Below are 21,418 nucleotides of genomic sequence, written 5' to 3' on the forward strand. Positions count from 1 at the left end.
AATAACAGTGTTTTCATAGTCAGGTTTTCTGAAAGTTGTTTTGATAAATGTCTGTGTTTTCATAAATGTGTTGTCCGAAACATTTTTATGTTGTTTTCATAAATGTTAGTGTTTATGAAACGTTTGGATAAATATCATTTTCTGAAATGTTAGTGTTTTCATGAATGTGTGTTTCCTGAAATGTTTTTTTGTCTGCGTTTTCATAAATGTGTTTTCCGAAATGTTTTTATGTTGTGTTTTCATAAATGTTAGTGTTTTCTGAAGTTTGGATAAATATTGTTTTCTGAAATGTTAATGTTTTCATGAATGTGTGTTTCCTGAAATGTTTTTTTTCCCCCTTAATAACTGCTATTTTGTGAAAAGTTGTTTTGTTAAATATCAGTGTTTTCATATTGTCAGGTTTTCTGAAAGTTGTTTTGATAAATGTCAGTTTTGATACACGTGTTTTCATAACTGTTAGTGTTTTCTGAAAAGTTGTTTTGTTAAATATCAATGTTTTCATATTGTCAGGTTTTCTGAAAGTTGTTTTGATAAATGTCTGATTGTAGAAATGTTTTCCGAAATGTTTACGTTGTATTTTCAAAAATATTAGTGTTTTCTGAAATGTTAGTGTTCTCATGAATGTGTGTTTCCTGAAAAAAAATTTTTTTCTGCACAAATGCTGTTTTCTGAAAAGTTGTAGTGTGCTGACCTTCAGGGCCACCGTACAGGTGCTTCCGAGAACTTGGAATTCAAAACAGTGGAAAAGAGTGAAATCACTCTTAATAATGCGGAATATTCTGTTTTTAAGGCGGGGGTGGGAGCAAAGTGATTCCTTGCTGTAAAACACTCGAAGCACGATATGAACAATTGTCTCGGGAAATGATTCAATGTTTCGAAACACTGGTGGCGACATCTAGTGGATACAAACAACAGATCGTAGCTGCAACAAACCCTCCCCAATCCCTGGATGAGTTCTTGTGTTTTCTCTGCTCACTATTGAGTTTTCAACCCGCTGCCATCAACCCGTGTGTGGGTTTTACGCGGCGTGCCCGCTCGTCCCTGACTGCTCCGTGTCGGACCATGAAGCATGGTTCGGTGTTGCTGCCGGGGACGGACGGCGGCGGCGCGCCTTCTGACACATGTTGGAAATGACAGCTGAGAAAACTGGACTGAACCTCGGGGATCATAAAGGCAGAAGATAGCAGAGGAATTCGTGCATTACAACTAATCACTTCACTCTGCTGCTCCGAGACCCGACGAGCTAATGACACGTGAGCCGAGCGCATGTTCGTGCACGCGCCTCCACTGGCCCCACCTGTCATGTTGTTAGCAAACAGGCTAATTTGATGAAGCTAGTCGGCTAATGAGAGATTATCCGCCGTGCGGGCGTCGATTTTTATCAGTTTGAGCGAAATGATCTGCGAACACGGTAGTACAGCAGTCATATGGCTGTAATTAGCGAATACAGTTTGAGCGAATTAGTCTTAATTAGACAGTGTTACATGTAAGCACCCAAGCTGGCTAATTAGCCTGGATGTTAGCTTAGCAGAAGAGCTCTCGGGCTGAGTGACCGAGAGCTATGTTTACAAATTTAAAATTCTGCTAGCTGCTTTAAGAAAATCGTTTGTTTAGAAACCTGATTACACATAAAATTCTGTAAGGTTTCTGCATATGCCCAGATTGTCTACGTGATCCCGATCTTACAGTTAAATATGGTTGGAATTTTATTTATAAATAAACAACTTTACACTGACATATTGGTTTGCTCTTTTGTGATACGCCCACGCGTGACGGAGATAGATTGGGCGTGGCCTGCAACAGCTCCTTTGCATTTAAAGCAACAGGCACTGCCAAATTAGTGTTGTCCACCAACCTCTATTTGAGTCTAACGTAAGATAAAGTATTTAACTATTACCTGTGGGGGGCAGCATTATGCTACGCCAGCGTACAGCCTGCCGGAATCTATTAGAAGAAGAAGAACAAATTAGTGTTTTTTGGGGTGCCAAGCATGCCAGCATCTGTGAGGCAGTATATGATTTTAGTAATTTGTTAATTTTTTTGTTAAAAAAAAAAAAATGTAGTTCAGTCTTACTACCACTGTCCAAAATTCTAGTTTGTCATGAAAATTAATGTTTGAGGGGATTACGCTTGTGAATGTTTTATGTGTGTTTGTGCATACTCTCACGCGCGCCAGTAGCTTAGTTTATGGCAAACTAAAAGTGGACACTCTCGTTTTGGCTGAACAACTATCCAGTTTCTGTATATTCTGTGTTAGTACGTGCCCGCGGCCAACGTGCTTGATGAGTAGTTCCAAGATAATTGTAATATTCCTGTGAGATGATGAGTATATCTCATCTAAATTAATTCTAAAATTTACCAGTAATAAAATTATAAAGATAACTGAAGTTTTAAGAGTGGCCTTAATAAATATTTAAGAAACTTAAAGTTTATGAGCAACTTCACCTGTCAAGCACACTGTAAACGTTGACACAATGGATTTTGATGCGGAAGAGTTCAGAAATATACGACTGGAATGTTTTGATTACCATCTACAGTTGGCAGTGAAAGACTTGGGTGTTAACTTCGTGTTAAAGTCTGAACAAGAAGCTGCACTGAAAGAGATCTGTCTGGGAAGAGACACATTCTGTGTGTTGTCGCTCCAACGAGAGCGGCACGCTGAGCAGGGTGGCGAAAGTAGTCCGACGAGCTCAATTTGTGGGCGAGCTATCCCACAATGCCAAAATAGCAGAGATGTCGTTCCAACGAGAGCGGCACGCTGAGCAGGGTGGTGTTTGTGTCGTTTGGGAAATGGGCAAAGGTTGGACAGATGTTTGGTTTATCTTATTTAAAAATATATATAGTAAAAATACAATTCTTGGGAACAAGTAATGAGGCTGCCTAAATTATACCTAGGTAAAATGAGAACAAAACAGAACATGACGTATTTAAACTTTAAAATAAACCACACTTTTTTTTGGAGAACAATCCAGCTGAGTTGAATATGAAATAACACTGTTAAAAATATGATTCGCAGTGTTATTTTTTTCCTTTACGAGGCATTGTTGTGTACATAGTACACCCTCCTGTGTTCATGATGTGCAAATATAAAGTTACACTTTGTTGAAATACTATGGCGGTAGATTGACAGTTAAATCTTGCCAACCTCAGTGCTGATAAGCATTGTTATTAGCCTAATTTTCTACTCCCAATTTTTTCCCCCATCACATTCTTTCTGGCTGGAAAGGCAACCACATTGTCAATTTTTAAAATAAAAATTGATTAATAGCCAGTTTAGTAGTAGTTTCAGTATAGCATCATTCTCTCCACCTGTAGATTAAGTGCCCTTTAATAGTGTAATACCCCCATAGAAGTCTCTTTTATACAGTGTTACCTATGAACATGGGGCTATTCTGAATTTATATTTGAAAAGGAAAATTGGTTCAAAGATTTTGTAACTTCACAGGGTTGTAGAGATGGAGTCCCTGATGAGTGCGGTGACACCACGCTCCCCAGTGCCTGCCAAGAAGGTGTCAGAGGTGGATTTCCGCTCGGGAGCCACCCTGGAGCAGCTGTCTGCACAGGTGTCAGAGTTGGTGCTGCTGGAGCAGGGGGACTTTGGAGACCAGACCGCCTTAGAGGTCCACACGGCCAAGGACTTCATCTTCAATATGTTAGGTATGTCTGTTCCACGGCATAGTTGTGTACAAGAAACTTTGTGGAACCACCACAGTTACTGATTTAATTAGATCACATTGAGTTGAAACCCTAAATTTTAGGACTAGAGGTTTTTTTTGTGTGTGTGTGGTGGTGGTGAGGGCCTTTATAACAAAGCATATTCAAGTTGAAAGCATTTAAGGAATGTGACCACAAAGTGCAGAGCTTCAGTAAAATTTGAAGGGTTTTCCATCAAATTGAGAGCATGCTCCATCAGCAAATACGGCACTGCTGCCAGCACTTCACAAATATCTCTGCAACTACTAGAGGTAGATTTTAGCAGGAATACACAAAAACCATTAAGCTTGTTTTTCTTGAAAATTGTTGAAAGGGTGGAGCATGTCCCCAGATAGTAACTGGGGACATGGGGTGGTTCTAGGAATGATTTATTACTTTAACATTGTAAGACCAGACAGCAAATAGATCCGGGCTGGATGTAGTCCAGCATCTGGTACGAATCCTGAAAACAGATCCGGTCCAGACAGTTTTTGCACCCTGGCCCAGATCCGGCACGGCTCCGCTTTACAGTTCTGGAACAGATCCAGACCAGATCTGAACTGGATCCGCAAAACACCAACCGTTTACAGACCATATCTGGCACGGATCTGGGACAGATGTGGTCCGCATCACAGCACCGTGGCAGGATATGGGGCATAACGATAAGCAATTTTATCTGCACTCGGTAGAAACTATCCATTAGCAGTTGTAAACTCTGTACTCTGTAATCGTGATTGTCACTGAGGCTTTTTTAAATGCTTATTGCAAAGCGGTTTGTTTCTTTACGACAATCAAGTTTTATAGGTCCAGGGACTTTTTCAAGATTATGTAGATGTTAGCTGGTACTACCTATAAGCTACACAGCCAAATGCTCAGAAAAATGCCATGTGGCCAATAGAATGTATCTGATTTTAGCCACAATGGCTAAGAACATTTTCACGGTTATTCATAGTTCATACAAATTACACACCAGGTACAATTATTGGGGTAACTATTGACTTAAATGTCTTTGATGAAAACTTTTGGTTTGTGAATTTGGCTGCTAATGCCGTTGGTATCATTTACATTTACATTGTGTGGCTCAGGAAAACTAATTGTAGCTAAAGAGAAAATACATAATTTTAGCTGCATTGGCTAAACATTAAACTATCATAGGGTGGTGGCCAAGTGGTTAATGCACTTGGTTTCAGTGCAGAAGGTTCCGGGTTCAAATCCCACTCCTGCCACATTTCTCCATGTAATGTGGAGTTGCATTAGGAAGGGCATCCGGCGTAAAACCTGTGCTAATTCAACATGCAGATCCACCTTGGATTTGCTGTGGCGACCCCGAGTGCAAACTTACTTTACTTAATTAGCACAAACCCAGATTTAGCACTCTACAAATGCCTGATTAAAAACAAAAAATAAATAAAGATTTGTGCATTATCTCTTGAGCAATTTAGCAAAAATATTGACAAAATGACATTGTGGAAGTAAAGCTGGTAAATGTTTTTCTAGTGGCCAATTTCTTTCCGCATACTTTTAATGATGTCTGAGATGTTCTCAGTAAAAATAAAGTGAAGTGCATCTATGTGTCCAGTAGGTGGCAGCCCCCTCCCTCCACCCCACTTGTGGTCAGTGTGCATCGTTAGCTGCTGGACAACTAACGATGCCACACACACACACACACACACACACACACACACACACACACACACACACACACACTTTTTCCACTCCACTCATGTCTGTGTCTTATTTACTAATTTAGGAGTTTCCTTCCTCTTCAGTCTTTGAACTCACTGCAATTGGTGCTCTTGACAGTTTGTCTTGAGAGGACGCACAGTGCAAATCCCCCCCACCCGTCTTCCCACCTCTTGCCTGTAACAACAACTTTGAAAATAGGTCTATTCTGGTTTAAGAAAGCCAGCACTTTTATTACAGTCGTCAAAATTAATGGAGCCATAGAGCAACTCTGCCATCATAGCTAATCCAGGCAGCAAACGTGAGTTTTACCTCACACTGTGTGATAACACGCCCGAGTCACTCTTGTCATGTGACCTTTTTCACGCCATGAGTGCAGGGTTTCATCGCCCCGTCCCATGCTTTTCATTGATGTCATGTTTAAATTTTTTTGCAGTCCACGAGCTATTCGGTACTCTAGTCCAGTTGCTGGCAGTAAAGCACTGTCAGTAATGGCTTTTGTATTTTCGCTACTTAAAGACTGAGAAAATAAAAATAAACAAGGGTTTTACCATTACCATTTTTTTTTTGAGTATAAGTCTTTGTTTTAAAACTAGATTGGGAGGTCCTGCAACTTGTATACTGATGTGAAATAGTTACTGAAAAATCACATATTCGTTATTAACAACAACAAGTAATTACATAGAGCTTTCACAGGAATCAAAGCACTAAATAAAATAAATTCCAATAATAAAAGAAGAAAATGCCAAGAATAAGAAGTACAAAAGCCCAAAATGAAGAAAAATGAAACGGTCAGTGGCAGAATGCAATTTGCAACCTCACCACTAGATGACCAAATCATACACAATGCAGCTTTGCAGGAGATTTCTGCATTGTACAATCTTTTATTATTTCCCATGATCCCAAGCAGTGCAAATCCCTGTGCTGTGATCTTTGGCTGTGTTTGCCACTTTCTTGGTTGATTCGCAGATCTGCGCCTCTCGAGGGCACGGGCCTTGGCGTCCGCCTGATGGCGGCAGTGCGTCGTCGCTGTATAGGTGGTTGGTGAGGTTGTGCACGGACGCCGATAAAGCGTGTCCTGTCTGTTTTTCCAGGGTTTTACAAAGTTTGGGGGTGAATAGGGATGCGCACTTTGCTGTTTCCAACAAAAGAGAAAGATTTTAAGTGTACGCACACATGCATGTGCCCAGTGGCTTTCTTCACAGTTTGACAGATCCAAGAAGAGGCACTTATTTACCTCTCAGCCGAGCACGGTGCAGGTACGGTGTACACTGTGGGGAAAACAAAAGTCAGACGAAGGCTGAAAGAGATTCACACCGCCAGCGAAACAGAAGATCGAACCCCAACACATCAATGTGACACTTCTTTTCAGAGTGCATCCCCCAGATGTTGGCAAGAAAAAGGATGCAACAGCGCTAGGAAATGTATAAAACTGACAAGCTAATTTCAGGCTATATTAAACTTCAAGCACACATATACTGAAAAGGTAAAAGCAGCACCTGCTTCTAGTTTCTGACATGTGTGCAAGAAGATTATTCTTCGCAACAAACCCAGACAGACATGTTTTTTTTGTTTGTTTTCAGATTTGGTGGATCAAAGTTGAGCAAATTTTAATCAGTTTATCCTCCTTATATACCGTTTTAATTTGGAGACTTGCGCAGTATCAGCATTTGTTGCTTTTGAGTTATCCACTCACGGAACTTGCTAAAGCCAAGGAAAAGTGTAAGTCACGAAGAAACAATGCAATACTCACAAATAATGAGTAAAAGTAAAATGTAATGTTTTAGATTTAATATTTTCCAGTCTAGTCTGCAGTGTTCTTTTCTTATCGGAATGTCCAGCTTTAATTTAGATAAAGTTGTCGGTGTAAGCTCAGAATTGGGAGCCAAGTAACGCACCCAGTAATGTCATTTTAAATTCGAGGGCTTGTTTTCATCCAGTTGCTGCACCAATCTGGATCCTTGCCAGTGTAACAGCAGCTGATTTAGGCTTTGCTTCAGGCCGTCTCATTTTGCTTTTCATTAGCACGTACTTTTGTTTTTGCGTCTTGTATAAACGACACTCATTATTGCTCACTCAAACCATTTTTTTTTTTTTTGTTACAACTTCGTTTGAGCACTTGAAAGGCTTTTCGTTGAAGATGGCATCAGTTCTGTCTGCAGCACGATGGCATCACACCACCTAATTAGAACCGGCTTAATGAATCCGGCATGTTCAGAGAGGTGTTGAAACGCTGTTGCTCATTTTGACAGGTGACATTGTGGTTTTTTGTTCTTTCATTATAAGACAGTTTTCCTCGAGCAACAATGGTGAATTGTTTGGATTATAGCTGGCGAGTGATAGGACCGTTTTCTGTGCTTGTTGTTGTTGTGTGGGGGGGTGATTCCAGTAAAAGCAGGGTGTTAAAGCTATACTTTTGTCTCAGTCTTCATCAGTCGCAGGCTGACACACTTCAGTGATTGTTACCTGTTGTTTGAAATGATATATATCAGTGATTTGTGACGTGATGTTTGAAAAATGGCACTGTTCTATTTTTAAAAAGCTCTTTTGAGCTCATATTTTCTCTCAATATGAGTTCATAAATAGCAGATTGATGCACCTTTCAGCAGGCTGGTTTGTCTGGGAATAATCTTGCTGTGAGCGAGTGAAGGAGAACCTCTACAGATAACATCCGGTTGATATGATATTAGTCAAAAAGAGTGCAGTGGCTTGAATGGTTGCTTTTGGAAGAAAACTGTGTATATGATAATTGCTATGATATGAATGACTGCTGTGTTAATTTTACTTTGAATGACAAAAAAAGGATAAAAACTTGAGTCTTGCAGTGCATCTGGAAAGTATTTACAGTGCTTAACTTTTTCACGTATTATGGTACAGCAAGTATCTTAACTCCAGAACCTCATTCACAACTGTTACCCGCTTGTTAAAAAAAAATAAAAATTGACAGTTAATTTTTGGAGATATCACGTCTACACCAAACCAATATGAAGGCATGAAGCCGTTATGTTAATGCAGGTGTTTCACCATCAGGCCATCAAACATTAGCTGATGACTAGTTCCATGGTTTAAAGCGCTTTGTAAATGGTACAGTTACAGTCATCCAGTGCAGAATTTTAGTCAGAGCAGGGCATGAGATTTTCCACTTTATAATTAATAATTCGAGAGGAATTTATTTATATAGCACAAAATAAATTGAACAGAATATTAAAACATTACACATGAATAAGATGTAATAAAATTTAACTCCAAAAGCAAGAAACACAAAAACCAGCAAGTATAAGAAAAAGATAAAACTTAAAAAAAAACAGCAAAAAATAAATAGGTTTTAAGATTTTTCAACTTTTTATAGCTTCTTGTTTGTATTGTTGAGAAATGAATGATTTCTAAAGTTGAAACAATTACACGTGTATTTCCTGATACTCTAGACGGTTTTTCTCATTTACCATAGATCGAGCCAACGCAGGTATGATTATTTTCATGATTCAGTGCCAGTTATATTACTGTTAATTAAGTAATTGGATAATAGTTTTTAGTAGTTATGTGTAAAATATGAGTCATTTTAAAAGGTTAGTAATTTATTTATTTTTATGTTTCGGTGTAAAATACAGTAAAAGTCACATAATGGCTTCAGGTGGACCAGTGAATTTTGTCCGTTATAATCGAAATCCGCAATGGTTTCAGGGCTTTTCCCCCTAGGTCATTTCCCCCTGGCTCCTTCCCCCTCTGGTCATTTCCCCCCTGGGGAAGCAGAGCCGCAGGGGCGCCTTTACCACTTGGCCCAGTGTGTGTACCATTGGGTGTTGGCGGAAGGGCTCCAGGAGAGATATGCTGCTGACGCCAAGCTCTCCCTTGCAACAAGGATGTTGCCTGCTCTACCCTTTGTGCCACCAGAAGATGTGGTTGCTTCATTTGAACTGGATCAGGAGGGACTGCCTGAGGAGCTCTACCCTGTTGTTGACTACTTTGAGGAAACCTCCATCGGCCGCCCAGGTAGGAGAAACCGCAGGGATCCACTTTTCAACTTCACTGTCTGGAACGTATCAGCCAGAATACATGAAGGGCTGCCACCCACAAACAACAATGTCGAAAGCTGACACTGCCGATGACTGCTAGTGTCGACTGTCATCACGTGAATATCTGGGTGTTCGTGGATATACTAAAGAAAGAAAAAGCAATGAACAGTCGTCGTTCAGCAGCCGGCAAGCCTGCCCCACCACAACGTCAAGTGTACCGGGACACCACCTGTAGAATCCAAACCATTGTGGCTGACTACCAAGACAGAGATTGCTTTGACTTCCTCTGCGGTGTTGCCCACAATTTGCAGCTGTAAACAATGTCCTAAAAAATATTAATACTTTGCATATTTGAAAAGACCATAGATGTATATTCAGAGGGAGTTTTTCCTGACCGCTGTCACCTGTGTGCTTGCTCTAGGGGTTGGTAAGGTTAGACCTTACTTGTGTGAAGTGCCTTGAAACAACTTTGTTGTGATTTGGTGCTATATAAATTGGGACAAAAAAAATTTAAACAAGCATCGGGTATTGTGTGCATTAAAAACATTACATTTGGTTCAGTCACTCTTTTTTCTAAGTCCGCTGCGGAGTGGTACCTTAAAATCCTACAGCTTGGTTTATGCGTCTGCGGGCGTGACCCTTTTAAAGTTCTCAATCGCATCTTTATGCAATTTTCCACAGGAACAATACATTTTTCTGGATTAATTTATCCCTCAAGGAGCTTTTGTACAATCATCAATCACCAAACCAACGGTATGATAAGTACAATTTCCCTCCATGAATTGCAGGTCATATTACAGTTCAGGCAACAAGCAGCATTTTGTTAATGATCACAGGCCATGAATTACATCCTGCCCTGTTTAGGTCTCGTGTCTGAGCATGGTTTGAGAAAAATAAATGCCCGGGCTTCTTTTTTTAATCACGGAAATACAGTAACCACTTTCCTCGACTCGGCGAGTGTCAGTGGTGAACTTCATTGCGTACCTCTGTTACTGGGCATGTCCAGACTGATCTGTCCGGTATATGCAAGGGGTTTTTAATGGAAATACTTTAAGATGAGGTGGGACGTTTTGTCCGATGTGAGCGAAAAACTGTGATACAAAATCCATTATATACAGTGTTTATTACATGGAAAACCATACACAAGCATTGGGACTTTTGCTTTTATCTGTTGAGGGCGAATATCCGGTTTATACAATGACGGTTTAGGCGCGTTGCACTGTAGTTATGTGGATGAACCACTTCATCTCACCATAAAATTAGTTTTGTTGATTCTTATTGCTGAAACTAATGAAGTTAGATCAGCCCTTGTGTCTCCAGCATGTCAGGTGTTAATAGTCATATTTATCCGACGGTGCTCGGGGCTAGTTCTGATTTCTTACCATCCACACGTCCTGGCAGGAAGGGAAACTACACTGCGCTAACACTGGATCAGCTCCGTGACATGCAGGTAGGCTTTACAGGGCGACGTGCAATAAAAGGGCCAGAAAATAGTTCTTAAAGCAAAGCTTCTTCTCATGCTGGAAATCTGCATTTAGAGACACTTGTTACCGGATTACGTCTAATCCGTGGCTGTGAAACCAGACGAGTCCATCTCCTTTTCAGCTCTGCCTGCCTTCGTCCACACATACAATTGTGCTTGCTGCCCCCCCAAGTAAATAAATGTGCGACAGTTGAGTTTGACTTGGTAAGTAAATTGTGTTCCCGTGCCTCCTGCAGCTGGTGGAGACATTGGAGAGGACAGAGCTTGTTATTCCTCTGTTTTTCTCATTTGTCGCTCTGCTGACCTAGCTTCAAGAGCACGACATCCACAACATTGTCCTTATTTGTTTCAACAGCAGAGGGAAATTCTGAAGGTCTCTGAGATTTTTCACCCGGAGACAGCAGGGGGTAAATCCGATAAAATGGCATGAAACTCTCATTTATATGAACTGATCTGGAAGTAACACAGCTCAGAGATTAAATGACAGGAGGCCATGCTTCCCCTGCTGGCCCAACTCTAGAAAGCAGTGATACTGTTCTCCGGTTTTTGACCTCAGCTTTGGCCCGTTGCAATTTTCTGTAGCCACCTAACTGCCCTGGAAGGATTAAAAGCACGAGCTCAAGATTAAGAACAGCACGCGGTCTCTCCCCTGTAGGCTCATCGAGGATTTCAAAGTGTCCAAACTTTACCTTTGACCTATGGAAATTACTAGCTTCCTCTAGGCTACTGCGGATTCCGCCATACAATCAAACGTTCCTCGGATGCACCTGTAAGCTGGCAAAATCTAATTTACTTGACTTCAGCAGTGTGGCTGCCAATGGGGACAGAGCCTGGGAAGTTTACAACACCGCTAAGGAGCCATAAAGGGATTTGAAGGTTTGGGATTTTCTCACAGAAACTGTTTAGAGAGAAAAGTGGGGAGAGTGTTTCTAACCACTCTGAGAAACTGTAGTGCAGCCAGCCTTAAACTATAAGAACACGGCTGATACAGCATTATGGACAATGGCGTTTAATTGGTGCATTTAGTTTCTTTCCTTATTAATACTGTTTACCGCTGATCTGTAGAAGCTTAAGCTTACATGCAGGCTAATATCTAATCCCCCTGGTTGCAAAGGCGTTTTAAATTTCACACATTCTTTTGTCACTACTACTAAGACTCATTCAGAAATACTATATGCAGCAGCTTTCGTTACAATCTACACTAGGCTTCTGGGAATTTTGCATCCTTATGGCTTATGGGCCTGATATTTTCTGTTCCGGTGTGTTTGTCAGAGCATATGCCTGAGCTTCTTGCAATTTACTTAAGATTGACTCATCAGTTTAAGCTATTTTAAGACATAAAGGTATGCACAGTTAAGAGCGTGGTTGCACTGAGTGACAAGTAGGGTGCTGGGCAAAGGTGGCCATCCGCTAGCTGTTAGCAGTGGGCTAGCTGCTGTGAACGAGACTGTGTTTGTCCTTTGAGCATTTCCTTACAAACATCTGAGGTAATATGGCTTGCTATGCAGTTATTTAATGATAATATTGTAATGGACCATCAAAGAAATCAATACTCCAGTATTTCTGTTGAGTGATATTGAAGTATTATTTAATTTGTATGTTGCCCTGGGGAAGACCCAGGACACGCTGGAGGGACTACGTCTCAGCTGGCTTGGGAACGCCTTGGGGTTCCCCCGGAGGAGCTGGGGGAGGTGTGTGTGGATCGGGAGGTCTGGGCGGCTTTGCTTGAGCTGCTGCCCCAGCGACCCGACTCCGGATGAAGTGGAAAAAAATGGATGGATGGATGTTACCACCTTTTGTACACAGGTATCGATAGCTTGGTGATGCTAGTTGTGCCATGTTATTGAGGCAATACACTGGTCACCGTTTTATTATCACCTGTTTGAAACCACCTGTTATGAGAACCACCACCCAGTCCTCAATATGTGTTAATCAAACACCCAAACCAAAGTTAGCCTGTTAGCTTCAGCTAGCTTGGTAACTATGAGATAGGAGGTGTGTTTGGGCTTGCTGGTTTTGATCATACTCCACCTCTTTACCCATTTATGGGTTGGTGGGGAGTCACACACTGCCAAGACCTGTGGGTTTGTCCAGTAAATGCAGTCTTTCATAAAAATGCCTGCTATATATGAGTAATTTTTTTTCAAGCCACTGTCTTACGCCTCCTTTACAGGCTTAGTCCAGAAGGTGGACCAGCGTCTCCCAGTGGCCAACGAGTATCTTCTGCTGTCAGGTGGAGCCCGGGAAGGCGTGTTGGACCTGAACCCAGAGGAGCTGGGTGATTATGCTAAAGGCGCTGACTTTGACCTGGACTTCACCTTGCTGGTGCCCGCTTTGAAGCTCCACGACCGCAACCAGCCGGTGACGCTGGACATGAGACACTCGCCACCCTGCCACTCCTGGCTCAGCCTTCGTCTGTGCGACTCCAAGGTTTTGTCTCGCTGGAGTATCTGCTGCCAGGAGGAGAATGGATTCCTCCACGAAGATGAAGAGGAGGAGCAAGAACTGGGTACGTAGAAGACGTGAGGACGGGGAAGGTATTTGTTGAAGGAGATAAGAATGAGCGTGTCTCTGATAAGGGGAAACTAGAGGCGAGGGAAAGCAAGAACATTGGTGTTAAAGAAATCAGTAAGAGGAAGAGTAAATATAGTCAAATAAACAAGCAAAAGAACAAAGCGGAGGAAATTGAGTGTCGGAGGCAACAATGAGAAGCAGGGATGGAGAGGAAGAGTGGAAGAGATAACGACGAAGGTTGAAGTGGCGATGTGGTGGGAGGTATGGGGGCTGAATGAATTTGGATCACACTTCACTGAGATCACTTGATGTATGATGTGATGAAGCAATTTTGCACCAAGAGGTTAAACATAGGCAGGGTCATGCAACTGTTCAGATAGGCGAAACGAGAAAAGCCCTCCCCAGCTACTAAACGCTGAAGCGTGTTAGCGTGGAGGGCCAATCGAAGGCTCAAAACGGCAATGCCGATTTGAGGTTGCAAGGCAAACGGCTGAAGCAATCAATTTGGGGCCTGCAGGCTACATATGAACACATTACCGTAAAGCAGATTGAGGATCAGAGTTTTTAAAAAATCATGTTGAAATTTTAGTTTTGCTATAAAATGTTAATTTTCTATAAAATACATATTTAGTTGAATTACAGTTGTATCATTTACACAAGAACATTTAGCCTGTTGCTGTCCAGAATTTATGGCCCTGCAAAGGAAAATTTGTTTACTTCAATGTTTAAAGCTGCAGTGTGTGAGCTTTAGTGTCATCTAGTGGTGAGGTTGCAGATTGCATTATGCCATCACATCACAGTTTTGTTTTCCTTCAGCCTTTCACTAATGTATACGTGCTGGTAGACACATAGGTCGACATCATGATTGCCACGTGATAAATCGTGCAGCTCTTGTGGTCATTTTTAGCCTACAGATCATTTGAGACCACTCGTGGTGATTTAGTTTCGACCGATCACCTGAAACCTTGAGGCAAACCGGCATATTGATTTATGGAATTGTTCACTTTAACGTGCGCTCAGGTAAAGGCTCCATCCCCTCCCTGGACTCCCCGCAGTCTCTGGACGGATGCTACTTCTCTCCTACCCTGGTGACGGACTGGTTCTGGGGCGTGGTGAGCGAAGCCGTAGAGGAGCTGCGTCGTAGCCCCCAGAGAGGTATTCCAACGCCAGAACGACTGGAGAGGAATGGGCCCCTTGCCACTATTATCCTACAGGTAGGCATTAACTGAAAGCATCAATCGGCTTCAATGGTGAAATGATGATCAAGATGGTTCAGCGCGTGTCACGGGTGAAGAATCAGTAAGAACTCTGGGTTTTCGTGGGCTGATGTGTCTAAAGACTTAACGTGCTCCTTCCTGCAGGCGGGCTCCAGCCGGGTGCTGTACGACCTGCTGCCTGTGGTGTCTTTTCGGGGCTGGCCTGCTGTGGCGCAGGGCTGGCTGACTGCCAACCACTTCTGGGACGGCAAAATCACAGAGGAGGAGGCCATATCTGGCTTCTATCTGCTGCCCTGCTGCTCGCCACTGGGTGGTCGGCCTGACCGGGAGTGGAGGCTGGCTTTCTCACGCAGCGAGGTGAGCGCACGCTTCCTGTGTCATTCATGTTTATGTCCTTAAAGCGTGATTCAGAGCTCTTCTCTCTGTCTTTTGTTGCCAGGTTCAGTTAAAAAAATGCATCCCCTACCCGATGGCGCAGGCTTTCCAAGCTGCTAAAGCCATGTTGTCTCGCATCCTGTCCCGCCCACGTATGGGCGTCAGCCTCTACCATCTGCGCACCCTCCTCTTTTGGGCCTGTGACCGGCTGCCTGTCTCCTATCTGTCCTGCCCTGATCCAGATACTCCCAGCCGCCTCCTCTTGGGTCTCCTGGATGACCTTGCTCACTGCATTTTGGGGAAAAACTGCCCAAACTACTTCCTTCCCCAGTGCAACATGTTGGAACATCTGACCGACAGCCAGGCGCTCCTCGTCGCCAGGAAACTGGCACATGTCCGCTCGGACCCCAGCGAGCACCTCCAGGCGGCTCTGAACCAGGCCCAGCAGGCGGCCCAGCTGAAGAAGGAGCTGGCAGCTGGCACTAATGGCCACAGCTCCCCGGGGCATCACCCGGCGAACGGCATCATCTCCCCCTCAGAGGACAAGCTGGCGCAGCGGCTGCAGCAGCTGGTCACAGAGAACCCGGGCAAATCCATATCAGTCTTCCTGAACCCGGATGATGTCACCAGGCCACATTTCCGCATTGACGACAAGTTCTACTGACGTGAAGATGCTGCCGGCGGAGGAACACATCAAAGGGATGGAAAATCCAGCCCACTGCTGCCGTTTACCATCATGAGGCTGAATTCATTAAACAAAGCCTTTGCTGCTCGAAACACTCTTCAAACTAAAAACAAAACGAAACATGTCCGACTACTGACGGGGGGGCATGCCCCCACATACAAACACTACCACCACCACAGAAACAACAGGCGAGATGCTACCAAGCAAATCTCCCACTCCTAACAAGCTGGCCTTAATGAAACTAATCAGCTGGTGCTTGGCCAGCGCTCGTCACGTGAACTAGGTCCCGCTGAGATCACCACACAGTGTCAACGTGAGCATCAGTGTTTTTTTTGTTTTGTTTTGTTTTTCCTTCCCAATGATTCTTGTTATCTGGGCTCTGATTGGACGGCGCGATTTCGGAATGATAAAGGAACACGCGACGTGGCTGACGTAATTGAATGTCATGTCGGGAGAACTGTCGAGTCTTTGAACAAAGAGGCTTTTTGCTCTTTCAGTTACATTTTAGCCTCGTGTCATCTTTTGTCATCGTTTAAGGTTTTCTCAGGTAAATTATTCCCTTTTTAAAGGTCTTGTCTCTTGTTTCAGAGGCAGTTTGTCCGACGTACTCATTTTCAATATCTCATCGTGTTGGAGCAAACCAAAAATTGTGAATTCTGTTTCAACGAGCCGAACAAAGTCCCTCAATGACACATTTTTATAATCCGCTCGTTGAGCTTAATCAATCATGATCGTCACGGTTTGCTTTTTCGTTTTCTGAAGCAAACTCTTCCTCCCATTTCAGCACTTTTACTCGATAAATACGTCTGTGTTCTTCACATATGATCACTTTATTTGTTCTTTAAGTACGGTGGTCAGTAGGGGCCACAGCACATTCAAATAAAGAATTTTATTTGAATGTGCATATATTCATCAACATGTAGTTGCGTCTAAAAATATTTTTCAAATTTAAAAACGTTTGCAACCACAGAATACAAACATAACCTGCTTAACATGGAGCGGTTTAATGTGACGTGTCTGCTGCAAATTCGGACAACAAGCATAAACACAAACGGAACAGAACACAACAGAACTTTCTGTCCGGAGGACTTTAATGGACTTCAACTCTTCAGTGCACTCCGAGTCCTCCATGCAGAACCCCCTGTTTGTGATGAGTCCTTCTCCTGTGCTGTTGGTATTGTAAAGCTTTGCAATGCGTTTCTACTTTTGGGTGCATTGTGTGAATTTGTTGCAGGCACAAGAGGTGCTGCAGGTTATATTTGTTTGTGTTCTGTGTTTGTCAGCTTTTTAAAAATTTTTTACACAATGTTTTTTTGGTGCACCTGCCTGTTGAATTGATGCAGATGTTTTTTAATTTGCATTTGTATTTACTGCTTTTGATAATTTTGTCTTTTTGGAAGTGTTGAACCCACCGTAGTTAAGAATTTCAAAAACTCTAAAACCTGTCTTTGTCATTTTAAATATGGAATTTAAACAAAAACACAGGCACAGAATTCTCAGAGGATCCAGGTTAGAGCGATTATTGGCATCAGGTTTTTCGCATTCCCGTAAACGAGCTCAGTATTCTTGCGCCTTTGTCATTTTGGCCTGAATATAAAGTTTAGAATTAAGTAGAATCAGGATTTTTAAAATTATTTTCTGAAATAGTTTTCAGATGAGTAGAAAGCATGACATTTCAAAATACTTTGCTATACTACACAAAAACACAAGGCGCAGTTTAAAATAATGAAAAGGTGCATTTTTTTTTTTTTGGTAAGTGTTTTGTTGTTTTTTTTTCCACAGCAGGTGGATGTCGCTCTCATCCTGAGAATAAATGTGCAGCGAGCAGACCAGCCTCTCAGGCCCGAGACAGCTGCCGCTGTGACACTCCTCTCATCTTCTAGCTTTCATGCGCCTTCATTTTTCTCCCGCTCCCCATCTGGACTATATTTCTGTCTTCAGGTTCTGGAGGTCCGGAGGAGGCTGCAGGCTTGTGGAACTCCTTCAGCTTAATATTGCCGTTAATAAAGCTAATGTCCTTGCTCCTTAATTACTGCGATTTAAACAATGTACCAACTCATTGATGAAAGGGAGTGACAGATAAACTTGGATCTGGCAGGTTCTTGCTACACTTTATCGCTGCGTCCGGCGGTGGTGTAAAAGGCAGGGTACACAAAGCTACAAGCACACGATCAGTTTCTCGTTTACATGCTCGAAAACGCATTCACTTGTTCTTTCTGCTGAGCTAAAGGTTGCTTGCAGAATGTTACTTGTCAAAACATTTTGCGTGCTTACTACTGCCTTTTTGTGTGTGTGTGTTTTCGTGCACGACTGTGTGTGTGTTTGGAATGAATGTGAGAAAACCAAAGCATGTTTTTGAGTTGGGGGGAGGATTCTGGCAGGTGAATTTCTGTTCAGCTGCCAAGATTGTGTGTTTTCAGCACTTTTCTGATTGTAGATTTACAAAAAAAAAAAAAAACAATAACAGGAAAAAAAATGACAGCACAGTTGCAATATCATAAACATGTACAGTAGATAGCGACACTTTGCTAATCATTGCCCCCTGTCTTAAAGGGGTCATATTGTGAAAAACTGTTTACAATTATAAATGAGTATGGTTGGGGTTTTACATTAAAGTACAAAAAAATGCGTGTGTTCATACAGAAAGTCATCTGCTATCAGCAAAATTTCATCTTGAAACAGCTCCATTTAGACTTCACGTAACATATTAGGACTACCGTTTTGAACTTTCTGAAACACACCCACCTGGTTGTTGCAACCCCTGTTAAAATGATCATATTTACTGTAACTAATTAGTGTAGCGCCATTCCAACAACGGTCACTAGTGTCAAAATTATTACCACAGCAGTCAAAATCGCATGGAAAAGTGATTATCGAAACCCAGATGCTTGTATTCAACATTCATGGTTTAACAAGCAAAGTTAGGCCATCAAGTTCTTAGGTTTATAGGTTTATTGTGAGATAAATCATTTTCTTAATTATTACACTAATTACAGTTGCAGTTGAATTTCCTGTTGGCTGTCATAATGACTAACTCAGCAGTGGTTTGCAGCAGAGGAGGTGCTGGAAGCACCACGCACAGAAATGCTTCATTTCTTGGTGATCTGTTGATTGTTGTTGAAGTCTCATATTTTTATTATCTTTTAAAATATATATGCTCTGGTAATGACCCCTTTAATGTTTGAGACAGCAATGTGTCAGGCGTGTTTCTCACTTTTCCCCTTAGCGGGCAAAGTTAGACATGAGTGGACTTAAGTTTTGTTTTGTTCTGATGAAAATTGAATCGTACATTGTGCTCTTTTACCATCATGTTTCCTCGATATGCAATCATCCCCTTTGTGGAAGAACAACATGCTGTTTACAGGCACCACATGGAACACAAACATCGCTCGTGTCTCTCTGTGCTACTTTTATTTGTAATCAATCAAACCTGCGCTGAAACCTCCGGCGATTCTATTTAAGATGTGCGATTACTGCTGTGGAATGTATCCACCTTATCTTACATTCACCCCAGGCCACAGATGGATTCTGGGATAAAGAATCTCTATTCAATCCTGTTTGAGGAATTTCATTTCACATCTCATAGCTTTGAATTTTATGCTTTTATTCTTTTAAATAAGTGCAAATAAGTTCTCTGTAACACTGATTCTGCTGTATTTGTTTTTTTTTAAATGGTTTATATTGATTCAAGCTTCAGCATGAAATAAATCACCACTTCATTTATCAAAACTGTGTGAAAATGCTTTAAATCTGCAGCAAATTTAATTTTCAGAAGTCCTGCACGCCAATAGAGGGCGCTCCAGGACCTTTTATACATTGGTAATTCTGCAGACTGATTTGGTGAAGATGTTGCCTCCTCAGCACTCCTGAGTAGAAATCGGACAGAACATGAATTATTAGAAAAGAAGTTATTAATTTATCTAATCAAAATTAAGCAGGATTATTATAAACAAATTAAGCACTTAACACGGATTAACTCTGAAGTTGTAGGTGTAAATGTTAATATTACAAATTTTGATGTTTGGTTCTTAAGTGTTCACACTTTTGATTTCAATATGAGCGCCCAAAATCTAACAGTTTACTTAAAGGGGAAGTTTTACATTTTTCAACCTCTGCTCTGTTTTTACATTGCAGCGTTCATCTTTTTCACTTGGAACCAAAATGAGTTTAATCTGGGCAATACTGGTTGTGAACGCAAATGCTGACTCATGCTAATAAGCTATATCATGTAACTGTGTGGGGCAAGCTAAATACACAATCACAATATACAATCATTAGAACCATCTGGGAGCATGGAGATGCCCCTACGGAGATAAATGTGCATATGTTTGTCTCAATAATGTAAAAAAAAAAAAAAAAAAAAAACTTTTTCAACGACCGCTTATACAGTTAGCCTCTTATGTTGGCTTCCTCACCATCTGGCGACGCGCCTGTCCAGAGTCATTACAAGTCGAGCCCAGGTTGAAAAATGTCAGACTTCCTGCTTAATTGTCCACTTATCCCTCCACCTCCCCACTGATTAAATATCTATTCTGGAGATCTGGCATCAGAACCCAGTGTACTAGCTCAAATCGAACATCACGCTAGTTGCTACACAGCTCAGGTTGGGTGCCTACGAAAGTCTGGCACATGTCAAATAAATAAAAATTAAATCACTATTATTGCCTTCATTTTGCACATTTTCAAAGAGTTTAGCTTCACCTGTATCTAGGCGGGGTGAGCTGAAACGCAGCTAAGTTCCCAATCACTACCCCTTGCCTGAGACTGAGGCCCAATCAAATGTCCAACTGTGTACAGATGGACTTGAATGAGACTAAGTACTAGCACTCCACAACCGTCGGGGAAAAAGCAGATTATGATTTGGTGGCAATCCAGAGATACTTAAACATATTTCATTTAACTGTTGGGTATAATACTGCTTAAAAATTGAGCAGGAGACTAGAAATCCTTGTAGTACTAATTCACTTTTAACTTCTTTCTTGTCGTGTCCCCTTCAGGAGCTGCTTCAGTCGTGGGAAAACAGATAGTTGCTGCCTCTCTAAAAGAAGTCACATGTTGTGATAGTCTCGTTAGCTATCTGACAATGGTACAACACAATCATCACAGTGTTTTACAAGACTAAAATGTTTAACACTTACTCTGGACTCTTGAATTATTATTTTTTTTAAACTGGGTACACCAGTGTGCTGAAGAGTGTGTGTCCCTGTTCACCTGCATGCTACACATGTCCTCGCTAGTCTCTTGCCAATAACTGACCTAACAACCCCCCCGTAAGTAGGCCAGTGTAACCTCAGCCCTCAGGCGAGGTGGTTGTGGGTGTGTGTTTATGTGGAAGAGTCCAGGCTGTGACCGCAGACTGGTGTCCCGTCACTGAGAGTCCAGGGCCGAATGAGGACACGTTTTCTCAGAGCTAAGATAACGATGTGTAACAGTAGTTAGGCCAGATGTAAACTCATTCTGTCTGTGTTGTGTTTACTGCCGGCTTCCGTATTTTTCAGTGTCAACCCACCATCATGCATGTGGTCATGCCATGTTCAAAATAAGACAATAGATCTCTCCACAAAGTTTGGGAATACAACATCTGAGTTCTGCTTAGCTAGTTTTCAGTTTAGGAGAAGCTAAGATTAGCAAACTATGGGTTCCAATCAGATCTCCAACAGAAAACCTAATCTAAAGGGAAAAAAGTGGTGTTTTGTTCTAATATGAGCCGCTACAATCTTTGTATTTTGAAATTATTTTTGTCCAAAAAACAGGT

General features: G+C 41.9%; 1 protein-coding gene across 2 annotated transcripts; it reads left to right on the forward strand.

Moving 5' to 3' along the window:
- Positions 1-1,010: 1,010 nt before the first annotated feature.
- tmem102 (transmembrane protein 102) lies at positions 1,011-19,392 on the forward strand. 2 transcript variants are annotated; one of them, XM_034164164.1, is made up of 6 exons: positions 1,011-1,253; positions 3,446-3,657; positions 13,046-13,381; positions 14,407-14,600; positions 14,748-14,960; positions 15,043-19,392. In XM_034164164.1, the coding sequence occupies exons 2-6, from the start codon at positions 3,456-3,458 to the stop codon at positions 15,640-15,642; spliced, it is 1,545 nt and encodes a 514-aa protein (XP_034020055.1). In that variant the 5' UTR covers positions 1,011-1,253; positions 3,446-3,455; the 3' UTR covers positions 15,643-19,392. The 2 variants fall into 2 exon arrangements, with proteins under 2 accessions (XP_034020055.1, XP_034020056.1); XM_034164165.1 differs by lacking the exon at positions 1,011-1,253 and adding an exon at positions 1,313-1,411.
- The last annotated feature ends 2,026 nt before the right edge of the window (positions 19,393-21,418 follow it).

This window comes from Thalassophryne amazonica, chromosome 23 (assembly GCF_902500255.1).
Source record: "Thalassophryne amazonica chromosome 23, fThaAma1.1, whole genome shotgun sequence".
Lineage (NCBI taxonomy): Eukaryota > Metazoa > Chordata > Actinopteri > Batrachoidiformes > Batrachoididae > Thalassophryne > Thalassophryne amazonica.